Source organism: Dunckerocampus dactyliophorus, chromosome 2, assembly GCF_027744805.1.
Source record: "Dunckerocampus dactyliophorus isolate RoL2022-P2 chromosome 2, RoL_Ddac_1.1, whole genome shotgun sequence".
In the NCBI taxonomy this organism is placed as follows: domain Eukaryota; kingdom Metazoa; phylum Chordata; class Actinopteri; order Syngnathiformes; family Syngnathidae; genus Dunckerocampus; species Dunckerocampus dactyliophorus.
In genome coordinates this window covers 11,312,113-11,327,526 of record NC_072820.1, presented here as the reverse complement: position 1 = coordinate 11,327,526, position 15,414 = coordinate 11,312,113, and the positions used below count along the sequence as shown (strand labels likewise).

At 41.9% G+C, this 15,414-nt stretch overlaps 1 protein-coding gene across 1 annotated transcript; it reads left to right on the top strand.

Annotated features, from left to right (window-relative positions):
- Window positions 1–324: 324 nt before the first annotated feature.
- On the top strand, window positions 325–15,051 carry rorcb (RAR-related orphan receptor C b). The gene is made up of 10 exons (XM_054767954.1): window positions 325–733; window positions 5,628–5,713; window positions 5,804–5,945; window positions 7,621–8,154; window positions 10,089–10,210; window positions 10,383–10,515; window positions 10,976–11,083; window positions 12,160–12,270; window positions 12,576–12,685; window positions 12,779–15,051. Exons 1-10 carry the CDS (start codon window positions 727–729, stop codon window positions 12,938–12,940), a joined length of 1,515 nt encoding a protein of 504 aa, XP_054623929.1. The 5' UTR covers window positions 325–726; the 3' UTR covers window positions 12,941–15,051.
- The last annotated feature ends 363 nt before the right edge of the window (window positions 15,052–15,414 follow it).

Below are 15,414 nucleotides of genomic sequence, written 5' to 3'. Positions count from 1 at the left end.
GGCATAGAAAAACTAAAAACGTTGCAAAACTAATATTTAGTTTATCACATGTAGTATGTAGCATTATTGTCAATGTAAAGGCAACATTTTTTAATCAGCTCCTCCACTGGATTTCATTAGGTTGTTCAGATGTACCTCTTGAAGTCACATGACATGACATAATGATAAATAACAATATTGAATGCAAAAAACCGCCTCATGATTCTTAACTGACGGCACAGTGGACTACAATTGCAACCGTTTCTTAAAGCTTGGATGTGACGGGATGTTGAGCGCGCGCTCCTTCTTCTTGTAACTTCCTCAGCCACCTTAAACTCGTCCCCGCGAGCGCGCGCCCCCGCCGCTGCTGAGAGAGGAGCTTGTGGCGGTGAGATCATGTGAGAGTCCACGCTTGGAGAAAGTAGGTTAGCAGGGTAGACTGAGAGGAAGCCACCGTTGGGACTATTCTATTCTAGCCGAACACACGCCATTCACAGGCGTTTAGGATGACTTTCTTCACTCCGTTATTTCGATCGGAGTTGACCGAGCGGTAGAGGACACTTTTTTGTCTTTTGCTCTCCTTGTCGCGTTTTACGAGCTCCTGACTGCGGTAGCGGCGAAGTTAATATTTACCGAGCCACTTTGTGCTGGTTCCACGGTGCTTTTCCTTCCATCGAGCCTGTCACCTGCAGGACAACCAAATGTAGCCAAGCTCCCATATCGATTGATTAACAAGAAGACGTCAAAATGAGAGGTAAGTGTATTACGTTAATTCATGCATGTTTGGAGCGAGTTGGTCAGAGAAAGGTGGCGTGTTTTAACAGTGGTGAAGCTGCCACATGTGTGCGCAAAGTCATTTGGAGTGCGCGTGTTTTGCTCCCAAATGCGCATTAATCCCCCCATGACGGGATTATGGCCCTCACTTTAAATTCACTTGCAGGGAGGAAGAACTACAGAGTTGTTGCTTGGCCAATAAATTATTTATTTGTCCAACAAATTATTTATTTGCCCCAAAATACATGAATTGTATAAGAATGTATTCAAAATTAAAGAACATGTAATGGTATTTAATATCAACAGTATTTCAAAACATCAGATTTTTGTGTCTAAATTTAAAATAACTATGCTTTTTTATGCTAAATCTGTCTGCAAGTGGAATATGACTCATATCTCACCTGGGAGACCATATGTACATTTTGGTTAGGGATCCATGTTGGAGTTATGCAATACAAAGAGGGAGGGGCATGGCAGGGGGTTGCTGTTAACTAAAAGCTAGAATTATGTCATCGAGATGTTTTTTGATTCTGTATACTGCTAAGCAGTTATTCAACTCCAAAGGGGGAACATCATTTCACAGAAATAGTCAAATTGTATCTTGTGTCTGGTTACGACTATCAAAAATATAATATGTATGAATGCAAGTCTTTTGTTGTTGTTTTTTTTAGGAAGTAGTTTCTCAAAATATAATTTATCATGTCTAATAACATTCTCTATTGGTGGTGGTTATGGTGTTGTTGTGATGGCATGGCCGTGACAGCATGGCCGGCTGTGTGACTGTACGGAGGGAGAGGGATCTGGCTGTTCCACTGACCTAGTTATGTCACCCAACATTATACAGCATGAGCAGCAGAGGGAGGGGGCGCGGCTGAGGGAAGCGCCTGCCGGCAGTGCTGCGCCATGTGCAGGCGCGCACTGACACCCGCCCTTCAACATGTCTTCCTACTGCTCGTCAATGCACTTGAACTTGACCAGCATAGCCAACACATAGCATAGCAAGATATAGGCAATATGGTTCGTCAAGATCACTTTGTATAACAGTATTTTCTAACCAATGCAACAAATTCAAATTGAACAAATGCAAAAAAATTCAATAACGTTATCTTTTATTGACAGCTTGTTGATTGCTGATTGATTGATTGATTGATTGTATAAGTGTGTTTTGCATTCACGTCTGCTAAAGTCGTGTCCTGTGCAAAAAGGAGACTTTCTGCACGACATGAGCTAGGCTGTTTTTGGCTGTCTGGATCTTTTGCAAGGAGGGATGGGAATCAGTGGTGGGAGGGATGAGGTGATGGGTGGGGGTGTCAGAAGAAGCAGAGAGAGGGCCCCTGGTGCTGGGAGGTTCCCCTTTCAGGCAGGATATCCAAATGTAAACAAACTGGAGCCCTTTCTTAGCACACAGCACTGAATATGTAGGTTTGTCATTCAACCTGTTAACGATGAAAAAACATCGTCTAGTCTTTACATCCCAGCTTAAGCACATGCATATCTGCTATATCACTAAATTGTTTTTGCATGCTGACTATATAAGACTGAGTCAACAGAGCAGCAAAGTCGTTCACTATATTTTGCCTCATGTGCTTCAAAACACGATTAATCATCAATCCAGTCCACATCATCAATCAAATTCTTAGCAGTTAGTTGATTGTTTTTTCCATTCTGGGTTGTACATGGCACCAATTGAGTACAGTTCAGGTGTGGTAAGTAATATTTGAAAAAATAAAAATTACTTTATTTTAATAGAGGAAGCTAGGGTGCATGCAGACGGTTGTGGTGAGACGACTGTGCTTGTGCTGCACCATCAGTCTAGATGGTGCATTTAGCATTGCTTAAACAAAAAGCAATTTGTCAATGCTGTCAACCCATCTGTTCAGTCGCAAGCACATCATAGCAAAGTGCCAATTTTCTCTCTAAATGTGTGCCTAAATAATACAGACAATTAGCGCAAATCAGAACAAAGCAGTGATGTCAAGATGATTCTTCATTTTGCTTTGAGGCAATGGAAAGAATACAGCTTCCAAAAAAACTCAATCAAGGTGGTGCTGTAGGGCAACCGACAATTCTTATGATGTGCCAATGAAACAACTTGGACTGCCATCAAAACTAGTTGCGCAAGTATTGACATGGGTTATGGTTGTTGGCACACATGTGACTGTGCATGCGAGGGAGAACATGTGGCCGGTCAAAATTAATTTTTTACTCACTGACACACTTACACACTCACTATTCGACACACTGGCCCACGGACTGTTGTACAATTATTGGCAGTTCCACATTGGATACCAAAAAGAGAATGTTGGAAAGAATAAAGTCGCTGTCCAGACCCTTATTCTTCCACCCCCTAAAAGAATTTTTCCTAAACAGGTTTGGCTTTTCAATATACTGCTCATCCACCAGCTATGAGAAAAACATTATATGTGTGTGTCTTTTCACCTCGTTTGTTAAATTTCCCTCATAGATTTTGTGACCAAGTAAATGTATTGGTGAATGAGAAATGTCGAGCGCTGCATGTGCTTTGTCACCTGTCACGCTTTGCATGTGTCACCTGTGATATTCTGGGTTAAAAGTAAATGTTGCCTTCTACATATCACAGACAGGTCGTCTTCAAGAAATGGATGTCAACATTTATTTTCTTCTTTTTTTACTTTACTGTAAGGTCTTGCTTTCATTGTTAACAATTCCCCAAGTTTGGACTTGTGTCATATCCCTTACCGCTTTTGGACAAGAGACTGGAGACATACATGTGGGATTGCAACTAATATGATGGGTAGCTTGGCATCTGTACTGTATTTCTGGCTCTTAGCACTGGACAAGAATAGACGCGGCTGCACTGAAGCTCAATGTCAAAGATTGGGGAGAGGGGTGGAAAACCGAATGACTGGCATTCAGGTTTCCTACTATGTCTGTACTACAGCCATGTACAGTAGATTGGTCATATTAGAAGTGATATCTTCATGATCAAACATGATCTGGTGTTTATGACTAGGAAAATAGTCTCTGTCTTTATTGGAAATAAATGAACTGGTAAGGCCAGTTTTTCTAGTATTGCTGCAATTACACCTATTTTACTGTTATGCAACACCATTTTTCTGATGCAAGCTCCAGGCCTTTTGGAAAATGTTTTTAATATGGTAGGCGAGCTCTTTGTAGAACTCCACCTTAAAACTCGTCTGTGGAGCACGGTGATTGTGCCCGCCTTCCTCCTCCCTCCCCTTGCAGTGGGAAAGTGTGTCAGTGGGACAGAATGTCCACATGGGCTGACAGGCTACAGCGCCCGAGCGATGGGTGACTCAGCCAATGCCAAGCCGGCTGCCGTTGCCGCTCAGCCAGTGGGAGGATGAGAACCCAGGGAGGGCGGGTTGTCGGTGTTGCTAGAGTGAGCCAGCTGAATGAGTGTTGTGAGGAATGCTCACAGACGAGAGTTATATAATCGTGAGATGAGGGCGGGGGAGAGGAGAGCCTCACAGAAAGAGAAGGGGGGGGTGGAGGGTATTTTTTTCCATTACATGCCTGCAGCTGCCCCGATCAGTTGAAGTATTTTAGTCAACAGCTTAAGAACCGAGCAGGCAAACACAGTGGGGATCTGTGGTTCTTTTTTACTCTTGTTGGAGCATAATAATCTCTCCTCAGATATATCCATTACTGTACACTGTACACAATATGCATGGGAGAACGGTGTAAAATTTAGGCCGTATCTTATCATATTGTTGTTTTCCTCTACCAAGAAAGAAGGCCTCTTTGTTCATGTCACTGTGCAACAGTCATGTGATCGCCTATCTGTTTGTGCACTATGTTCCCTCACGGGGGCCACAGTCAGGGTGCAGACAAACACTGCTCAAGGCAAGTTGTCTTCTCCAGTCCTGTATGAGAGTGTGCACATTGTGGGGCAGTTTGTGGGACTTCTTTTACAGGGTACTTGTTTTTGTTTCTTTTAAATGTCGGCCTAAACTTAGTGTCTCAGGCTCCTGTCAAAGGGGATTTGCACCGGACAAACTTTTCAGCCTATTTTAGCCGACATTTTTTTTAGCTATTTTAGCCTTATAAAGACAAAATATGCTGAGTTTTAAGGTTTGTTAAAGCCTGGCAGCTGCATTTCGTGTCAGTTGGAGGTGAAAGATGACCCTCTAATAGTGTTCCGAGTACAGAGAATTACAGCCATCTAACTGTGACGAGATAAGGCCACGGCGAGCCGTTTCTAGGTCAACAGAAGATACAAAGGATTCTATTTTGTTCAAGATTCTTACCTGGAAAGAACAAGACAGCAAAGCACAGATAACCTGAACAAAAAGACAGCCAAAGTTCACATCGTTTTAAGAGTACCATAAAGTAACAGAAATTGTGCTTATCAGAGAGCATAAAACACAGTTGCTGTTCCAACTTAGTGCTTAACTGTTACTGAAAGTTTAATACCAAAACACATTAAAATGCATTAAAGCGAGGCCTCATCGGTCATCTAGTTTCCATCATTTTAAAAAATGCAACGTAACACACACACACACACACTCTGAAACAAGAAGTGTGCACAGAAAAGTCGTCCCTCGTTTATCACAGTTAATTGGTTCCAGAACCAACCGTGAGAAGTGAGTTTCCACGAAGTAGGATTCCTTATTTATAAATGGAACATTTTTGTAGTTAGACCATAGAAAACCTGAAGGGGGGGTCTGAAGCCGTGCCGTCAATTGTCGAGCCATCTTGCACTCCCGCTCTCACAGGCTCTAGGGGTATGTTCCTTTGTTGACTTGTTGTAGCAATTGGCGGGTATCTCCACTGTATATGCTAACCACTTGACTGATGTTTTCTTCCCATTGTCAAGTCCAGCATTTATTTTCTACATTCTAACCTGCTCAATCTTGCTTTTGGTCCTGCAGCTCAGATCGAGGTCATCCCCTGTAAAATCTGTGGGGACAAGTCCTCGGGGATCCACTATGGGGTCATCACCTGTGAAGGCTGCAAGGTAAAGAAGAAACCCAATCACACTTTGAACAACCTGTCATAAGTCAAATGTGCATGTGGTAATTGGGCATGTGTTTATGCATCGCTTTAGGGTTTCTTCCGCCGCAGCCAGCAGAACAACGCCATGTACTCTTGCTCCCGCCAGAGGAACTGTTTGATCGACCGAACTAACCGCAACCGCTGCCAGCATTGTCGCCTACAGAAGTGTCTGGCCTTGGGCATGAGCCGAGATGGTAAATAGGATAGAGAACAAACATACCTCTATATAACGTTATGATTATCTTCTGTGGCGTACTCAAAATGTAACACAGCTGTGAGATGTCCAGCTAAAGCTTACAAAATGGAAGATGAGGAGGTGTGCTTCTACTGTGCAGCCAAGTCCTGCATTCCTCTAAATTGAAGCTGATACCATGAGAATTTAAAGTCCTCACCGTTAATGTTCCACATCAGCTGTTAGAAGACGCCTCTCTTTTTGGGGGGGCTGCATAGAGGAAACAAACAGTGTATAGACTGTCATTAGGTAAACTGGATACCCTGCCTGGAACATACAGTCCTGTAAGGATATGTTTCTGTTGAGCAGTACAGTTTTTATGTTTTCCTCGTCAAAAGATAAAAACCAGAGCACCAAAGTACATTAAAGTCTTAAATGAATGGTGGGTTACACTATGTCATGCTGGTGTTATGTCACACGATTGATCACGGCATGGAGAGCAGAACTGAACTGTATTGCTTGGTGGAAACATGGCTCATCATCAATAAGAACACCATTCTGACAAAATACACATCTTTGAACAAAATAACCTTGATCCCTTCAAACACCTTTGGGTTGAACTACAACAGAGAATTGTGAGCCAACAGGCCCTCTCTCGGGTCAAACTTCAGTGGCCTTTGAACTCACAAACGTTTGTCTGGATGGCCAGATGGATGGGGAAAAATTCACACAAAGTCTTCCCAGAAGAACGCATGCTGTTTTGGTTATGGTTTAATTTATTTCAAACATGCATACAATTTACATTGAGTGCTTCATGTTATAGCTGCAAAAACGGCACTTGCTCCGTATTTTCCCCTCTTATAGATAATGTCCAGATGTTGTAATATAAGTGCCCCTCGGGTTCCGTGCGAGTTCCGTTCCTAGACTGTGATGTAAGTCGAGTTCTAAATCTAATCTACATTAACTCCTCAGTCACTCACACTGTACACAGAACACATGAATGACATATAGAGTAAAACACTAAATACAAGAATTAAATGAAACAGTAATACAAAATATAAAAGCAAAAGCATGTGAAACCGTCCATGTCAATATCAAGACCACCACAGTGCTTAGTTAGTTGCTGGTGCTTTCAGAGGATTAGCAACCTGGCAGTTATGTGTAGTGTTAAAGAGCTTTGTGGGATGTGAATGTGTCATGAATCCTGCGTGGTTGCGCGAGGAGGATGGTTGAGTTGAGTTTGCTGATGCTGTTTTGGCGTGGTTCAGCCGACAGCCGCCTGCTTAGCTTTTGCACTGAAGAGATTGCTGATCGACCATCTCTTTCTCATCCATACAACGTCCAGGTAGACATTACAATACGATCTTCATCCTTAATGACGGTCTCGAGAGTCAAACGATTCAAACAAGTGCGGCCAATAGTGAGCGCATATTTTATTCTTCCGCGGTGCACCACGCTTTAGCTAGGTCTCGAGCAAGACTTGTATTTATGGGCCAAATTTACGTTTTTAATTAATTTATGGGATCACATATGTAACCACGAAACGATGTAACATGGAATGTCGTAAATCGAGGACCACCTGTACTTTTTTCCATATTATGTATGTTAGGCTGCAGCCAAATTTCAATGTACAGTATGTATTTGTAATATGTATAATATGTATACTTATTAAAGGTAAATGTGTTTTCTCTCAACAGCGGTAAAGTTTGGTCGTATGTCCAAAAAGCAGCGTGATAGCCTCTATGCTGAGGTGCAGAAACACCAGAAGTCCCAGGAATGTGTGGGCTCTGGAGGTGGGGGCTCCACCACTCTGTCCTTACCCAGGGAGGACGGTGCATGTGGCGGTAGCGGAGAGGACGGCGAGGAAGGTTTGAGCCGTTCCTACAGCAGCGGGGGCTCTACCTCCACCCTCAGCGACCTTGATGACATTGCAGCACTGCCCGATCTGTTCGACCTGCCACTGACCCCTGAGGAAGCCAGCGAGTACTGCAGCCTGGAGCTCCTGGGCGGTAGCGGAGGGACCAGCACGGGAAACACCTCCAACTCATCGTCCGCTTCTTCCTCTTCCTCATCCATGTCCAATCAGAATTCTCCACAGCAGACAATGTTGGATGGGGCAGACAGCGGGAGCATCCAGTTGCTGCACACACATTCTAACACACATCCACTGCTTGGGGACACACACGCACTGCTGGACCAGTTACCTGATGACTGCTCAATAACAGACCTTGGTGAGTAGTGACAGTATCGCAAAAAACACACTTTGGACTCCAGTAATTCAAATACTCTAGGCTGAAATACCCTTGAAGTCCCCCTTGACACAAAGACATGCTGTACTTTCCCTTACTTGACTTACATGTTTGACCTTGACTCCGCATAATGAAGTACGTGCAGATTTTGACACCGCAAAGCTAGTTTCACAGGAGGTTTTCTATGCTGACCATAATTACTTACTTGAATGCAATTAACGCCGCTACGTGCACAGGTTACAACACACTGAAATTCGTTTTAAGTGGATTAAGTAATTGTCTTAGTTTGACGTCAATCCAGTGAACTCTAAGCAAACAAACATGAGAAAGGACCTTGTGGGTGTATGGGAGTGCCCATAGTCCACACTAGGTGTGCTATTGGCTAAATGCTGTTGAGTCCTTGAGCAAGTATGTATGTAGTTGTTATAGTATACAAAAATAATTAATTAATTGTCTGGTGAGTGTGTATTGTGGGAAATATTGTTTCAATGGGACAATTAGCAGGTCAAATTTCTATTTTATTTCATTTACAATATCCTGCAAAAGCCTTAGGCCACCACTATATTACATTTTGTAAAGCAAATGGATAAAAATCTACCCACTACAATCATAATGACATCACCCATCTGTTTATCCTCCTCCATGAACCAGGAAGTAGTTTGCTAACTGAAGAAACAAATGGACAAACACATACATTCCTGATCCAAATTTTAAGGCCAGTTGAAAAGATGCAAGAATTTATTTTTGCAGTGTTGGATCAAAATGCAAAAGGAAGAAACCGGACTGAGACAAAACATTTTTTGAGTAAGAAATTTGTTGCAAACAACTATTAAACTGAAAGAGACTGTTCATCAGTCGATCAAAAGTAAAAGACCATAGCTAAAAAAAAAAAAAAAAAAAACTAAAATAAAATTCTTGTTTTTCTTGTTAATTATCTCAAAAATTGGTTCGGGCATAGTTGATGCCAGTGTTTCCAGGAGGCTAGTGGGAATGTTGCTCCAGGTGGTGAAAATGGCTTCACGGAGGGAATCCACTGTCTGGAACCGAAGTCTATTTTTGTAAACTTCCCTTGCCATCCATCCCCAAATGTTCTCAGTTGGATTTAGATCAGGGGAGAACACAGGTTGGTCCAAAAGAGTGCCGTTACTCCAGTGGAAGAAGTCCTTTGTCAGGGGCATTGTGAACTGCAGCGTTGACCTGTTGAAAAACCCAGTCATTACCACACAAACGAGAGTCATCAGGGATGCACCGTGCAACATGTGTCTTGAGGGATCTTCCGGGTCAGGGCCGGTGATTTTTTTTGGGTTGACCACTTCACTTTTTTGTTCTGTAACCCTCAGGATCTTTTAAGAAGTTTCAAATGACTGTCTTACTACATCCAACCTCAGCAGCAATGGCGCGCTGCGAGAGGCCTTGCTTACGCAGTTTAACAATCCGACAGCGTTCAAAGAGAGAAAGCTTTTTTGCCTTTGCCATAAAGCGATCATGACAGTTTTTTCCACATTTTTGCCAAGATTTTGGCTTTTAAAGGCTGTGGTCTTCAACTTTTAATCAGCGAATGAACAGCCTATTTCAGTTTAATGCTTGTTTACAAAAAATTGCTTACTCAGAATTTTTTTGTCTCACTCCCATTTCTTCTTTTTACATTTTCAAGCTCTACTTAGAACCTCCTTAAGATCCAACAGTTCAAAATGTAAATTCTTGCAATTTTTCAACTGGTCTTGAAATTTTGATTGATTTGATTTTGAATGTTGATTGGTACTGACGCATGGCCACTCTGCCTTAATAATTGACAAGGTAAAAAAAAAATCACTGTTACATACTGTCACCCACGCATGTTCTCCAAATTTAAACCTGATTCCATTCAAATCCATTGAGTGGTAAATATGTGTGTACGTTTTTTGTTTGTTTTGCAGACCGAATCACTCAGAATATTGTGAAGTCTCATTTAGAGACATGTCAATACAGTGCTGAGGACATGAAGAGATTCACCTGGGTGCAATACACGCCTGAGGAATCACGTTCTTTTCAGAACAAGGTACATACTATTTCCCTGTCACGTATGTTTATTTGTCATGTCCTGAATAACATCTCTGTAAAAGACTATGAGATGAATCTATTAAAAGTTGGTGAATTAATGTGGTGATCCACTGAAACAACATTCAAGTGGTGACGAGATTCTGATACGTCAAATTTATTCTGTTTATCAGTCAGCTGAATGGATGTGGCAGCAGTGTGCACACCACATTACCAATGCCATCCAGTACGTGGTGGAATTTGCCAAACGAATTGCTGGCTTTATGGATCTTTGTCAGAATGACCAGATTATATTGCTGAAAGCAGGTCAGTGTACATTCCAGACTGTGTACTATTATAAATCCAGTTCACAACAAGAAAGAAAAACTTGCTAATTTGAGTTCCTTTTTGTCTTTTGTCTCCAACCTTCTCTTCTCTTTTGCCCCATTTCTTTGGACAATGGGGAGAAAACATTATTCTGGAAAAAAAATTGTAAAACATTTTCTTCATATATACATATATATTTATATGTGTGGGGAAAAATAACATATATTTGACAATGTATTTACATTCTGTAAATATTTGAACTCTTTAAAAAACATATCTGTGGATATAAATATTTAAATGGTTCAAATTGTCACATATATGCTGAACATTAATCTAAATGCAAATTTACATCTGTGTCTGTTGTTCATGTTGGAGTATCTTGGTCCCTCTCTGTCCTCCTTCCATCCACCTCCTCTTTGTGCATTTCTCCATATCTTTGCCCCTATGGCTGCCCTTTCAGGATGCCTGGAGGTTCTGCTGATCCGTATGTGCCGGGCTTTTAATGTCAACAACAGCACTATTTTCTTCAGCGGAAAATTTGCTTCAGCCCAGCTGTTCAAAGCACTTGGTGAGCATCACATGGGAATGTTGTCACAAAAGGTCCAACACATTCATATTAAACTCTGGTAACCCCCACTACACACTTGAGAACAGGAGTGTCCAAACTTTTTCCACCAAGGACTGTATACAGACACAATGATGGATGCGGGCAGCCACTTTGAACATTTTGTACATTAAGGATGCTAAAACCAATCCAATCCACTGTATCTGATCAAAACATCCACATCTTAGCTATGGTGACAAAGCAAATTAATGTAATATCTAATAATATTTCTCATTAATTAATTGTATTTTCTGCCTGTCAAAATTGGCACCCAGGCTGCACTTTGGACACCCCTGTATTTCAACGTCTGCTGCGTCCTATCCTTAAAATCTGGTCATTTCAAAAGACCAACACCTTGCCAATTGTAGAGTAGTACACTGTTAAAGGAACATAATGTAGATACAACAAGAGCAATCCAAACTCAACATATATACACCTTAAATAGTATTAGGAGAAGTTAGTGGTGGAGATGTTTCATGTTTACTCAATGTACTGCAGTAATACTAGTAATACTACAATCCAGGTGCATTTTAAGAGTCAAAAGGTTTATCTACCTTTTTCAAGGCCATTAGGTCAACACTACATTTGTAGCAAGAAAATCTGCCACCGTTAAACTAACCATCTATATTTTATCTTTTGTAAATGGTTCAAACAAAGTCACTTAGCTTGGCTTATTTTCTTCCTTTGTATTGCATTTGGGCAGCCCCATGACATCCTCATGTTGAACTGAGGGCTGACTAGATGCCACTGTGACTCAACACTGCCCTCTCGAGTAATAAGCGGTACTACATTTGTATTTTCAATGAAAAGGAATAGAAGAGGCTGCAGTACAGTGCGTCATTGTTGCGTCAAAGCAGGGGTTCTTGTCCCTTCAGATGTCTGACATTATTGCACTGCTTCTTTATTGCACTTACTCACATAAACAAGTAGATTATAGATACGAAAATAGAGTAAAAGCCTTTGACACGGCATTGTATTATATCTGCAATCATCTTCTCTTCTTTTTTTTGACAATTTATATCTATTTTTGGTTTATTCAGGTTGTGATGACCTGGTGAGTGCAGTGTTTGAACTGGGCAAAGGACTCTGCCGGCTCCAGCTGTCTGATGAAGAGATGGCGCTGTTTAGTGGGGTTGTCCTTCTCTCCCCTGGTGACTATTTGCCCTCTTTTATTTTTATACTGTAGCTCTCATATTACATTAATGCAGGCCTATTTAATGTATTTAGTGTTGATTACGAAAATTGGGTAATAAGCTAAATGCATCTTGCCTCATCTATCAGGAAATTAGACATCTGTGAGAGGATATAACACATTTATACAGTATAAGCTTTACTCAGATAATAAGACCTTAATACATCCAAAGTGTGTCCTGCTACCCAATTTACCTTATCAGTTGCTCAGTAAAAATAATGTCATGATACATTAAATAATGTGCAATTATGGTCATTTTTCCAGATCGGCCCTGGCTGACAGAAGGCCAAAAGGTTCAGAAGCTCCAGGAGAAAGTCTACCTGGCTCTGCAGCACAGTCTTCACAAGAATGGTTCTGAAGAGAAACTGGACAAGGTAAACAATGCCGCCATGAAGCTTGGTGAATATATACTGTACTTATGCAAACGTGGACAAATTATGCACACTGTATCTCTTCTTTCTTTGCAGATGTTGTCTAAACTACCTACCATGAAATCAATCTGCAACCTCCACATTGATAAACTGGAGTTTTTCCGTTTGGTCCACCCAGAGACCGCGTACAGTTTTCCACCACTGTACCGGGAAGTGTTTGGAAGCGAGATGTCGCTGCCCGACTCCACCATCAGCTAGGCAGACAATAGACAGACAAACTGACAGACAGAAAGACTGACAACGAGATGGAGGGAGTGTAGGGAAGCCAAAGGAGTGACAGAGTAGGACAAAGATGTTAAAGCTCAACAACCAGCAGTTAAAAGACAATCCATGACTTTAAATACTCAGTCTCCCGTGATTCCAAAGTAGTCCTCCATTTTCCGAGCAGGCAAAGCACCTTACACTACAGACCATGCATGCTCTTATGCTCATCTGCGAATTGTAGCAGCACCAACAAGCAGACGCATGAGACATATCCAAGTTCAACATCCGATCCGCTGTGGATCACCCAACCAGTCATGAATGTACCTCAATGACAAGCACCAGTGCACAAGCAAGAACCCAACAAAAGTGAATGTATAACCCTGTCACACCTAGACAGTTTTATACATAGAAAATAAGATTTCAGTATGGTATGCTCACATATTCATACAAAATGACATCGCCCTATTCATGTACTGACAGGGACCAAGGGACCAAGATGATACATCAATCTCACAGCTTCACCTCCTCCAGCCACTTCTTTCACACACATTTTGCCTGTGTTCGGTGCTGCCTTGAGTAGGCTCTTGAGAAACCTCAGTCCCACACGTCCCCCTTTCCTTGCAAATGCCACTTGGAGACAGGGCAAGATGAAATTATCTTTAATTTATATAAACATTTATATAGAAATATTTTAAATAAGAATGTAAATAGATGACTCTATGAGACTATGGAGAGTGTTAAGAGTGAGTGAGATTAGTTCTGAGCGAAAGGTGGATAGAAGGATGTACCCAGAGGAAGCTGATATTTGGACTCCCGACTTTTTTTCCTCTCTATATAGTACTCTCAGGTTTCCATGACAACAACCCTGCACCCTTTCCCTTGACAGCAGTTTGGAGAGTGAACAAACACTTGTTGCAACTGCAAGCAGAGGCAGCATGTCCACGCAATGGAGGAAACAAATGGCCTTTGTTTGGCATTTAAACTGAGCTCTGATGCTGATGACCCCTGGCCCCTGCCTGAAGAGAGAAGACGACAAAAAGGACTCTAAAGAAAAAGATCAAGCAATGCATACTTCATGAACTGCATAAAAGGGGGACACACAGTGCCCCCAGTTCTTTCTAACCAGCAGTCAGTTGTAGTATAATTGAATCATTCTTGTTAGTCTCGTTTCTTTAAAGGTCCTGGTGGTCCACAATTTGTATCATAACCCCTCCTTGCTGGTTGGAGCAACTGTATTATTTGTGCAATTGCTGTTCCTCTCCCCTTTTAGTCCCAAACCCAACACTTGTTTGAATGAGAAGCACTTATACTTCCCTCTCTCACTGGACACGAGTCTAATGCCAGACAGAGCGACCAGCTGCCCCCCTGAGTAGGGCCTCAATGCTAGTCAGACTTTTCTCATTTATCTTTTTATTTTTCTGTCAAGCAAGGTCCCTCAAGGCCATTTCAGCTCATTTCATGTCAGCATAAAAGTCCAAATTTTGCGAGTTGTTTTGACATTGAGATGATAATGTCTTACTCTGGGAGCTGTGAAGTTTTTTTGGGCAGAGTCTGAGGGCCTGCCGCCTGCCACTCAGGGAGCTAGCTGTGATCTCTTGTCCCTTTATTACCAGCCTTGTACTCACCGTGTACACCTTTGCACCCCACAACCATAATCACTGTGGACGTAAGTTCTATTTTTGTGAATGTTGCTCACAAAACTGTCAGAGCCCTTCCCGTTTTTGTCCTAATATTGTAACATTAAAATTTATGAGAATTTACATAGGAATTAAAGAAAAAATCAACTAAGTTTAAAGATCAATTTTAATATTGGGGTTTTATTTTTTTGCTGTGATTTTCACTTATTTGTGTTTTATCCACTTATTTCTTTAAGTGTCTCCACTTTTGTCTTGTAAAGTCTGTAATCTATTTTTTTAATTGAAGAAAGATTAGGAAACAGTACAGACAAAAAAAAGACTAGTTTGTCTCCCTTTTCTTTCCTTGTACAAGAGGTATATTAGTTCAAGAATACGTGAGTCAAACAGCTCAATATATATTGTTGTCCATTGGGATACATCATATGTGGTTTTAAGAATGTAATAAATGGTTTCTTTCTTTGGAAATGTGTCATTGTGCCTCAGTTTGTACTTCTCAAGGGTCACGCAGGCAGCAGCCTAAGCAGGGAAGCCCAGAGGGTACTTCCTCCAGCTCCTCCCGGTGGATCCCGAGGCGTTCCCAGGCCAGTTGAGGGACATAGTCTCTCCAACATGTCCTGGGTCTCCCCCGAGGCCTCCTACCGGTTGGACATGCACTGAACACCTCCCCTGGGAGGCGTCCGGGGGGTATCCTGACCAGATGCCCAAACCACCTCATCTGGCTCCTCTCAATGTGGAGGAGCAGCGGTTCTACTCTGAACTTCCATCCATCCATCCATTTTCTATGCTGCTTCTCCTAATTAGGGTCACAGGGGCATGCTGGGGCATGCTGGG

Coding starts and splice junctions, on each gene's coding strand:
- rorcb (XM_054767954.1), top strand. Junction 10,211..10,382: donor CACGTTCTTTTCAGAACAAG/GTACATACTATT, acceptor TCTGTTTATCAG/TCAGCTGAATGGATGTGGCA. Junction 11,084..12,159: donor CCAGCTGTTCAAAGCACTTG/GTGAGCATCACA, acceptor TGGTTTATTCAG/GTTGTGATGACCTGGTGAGT.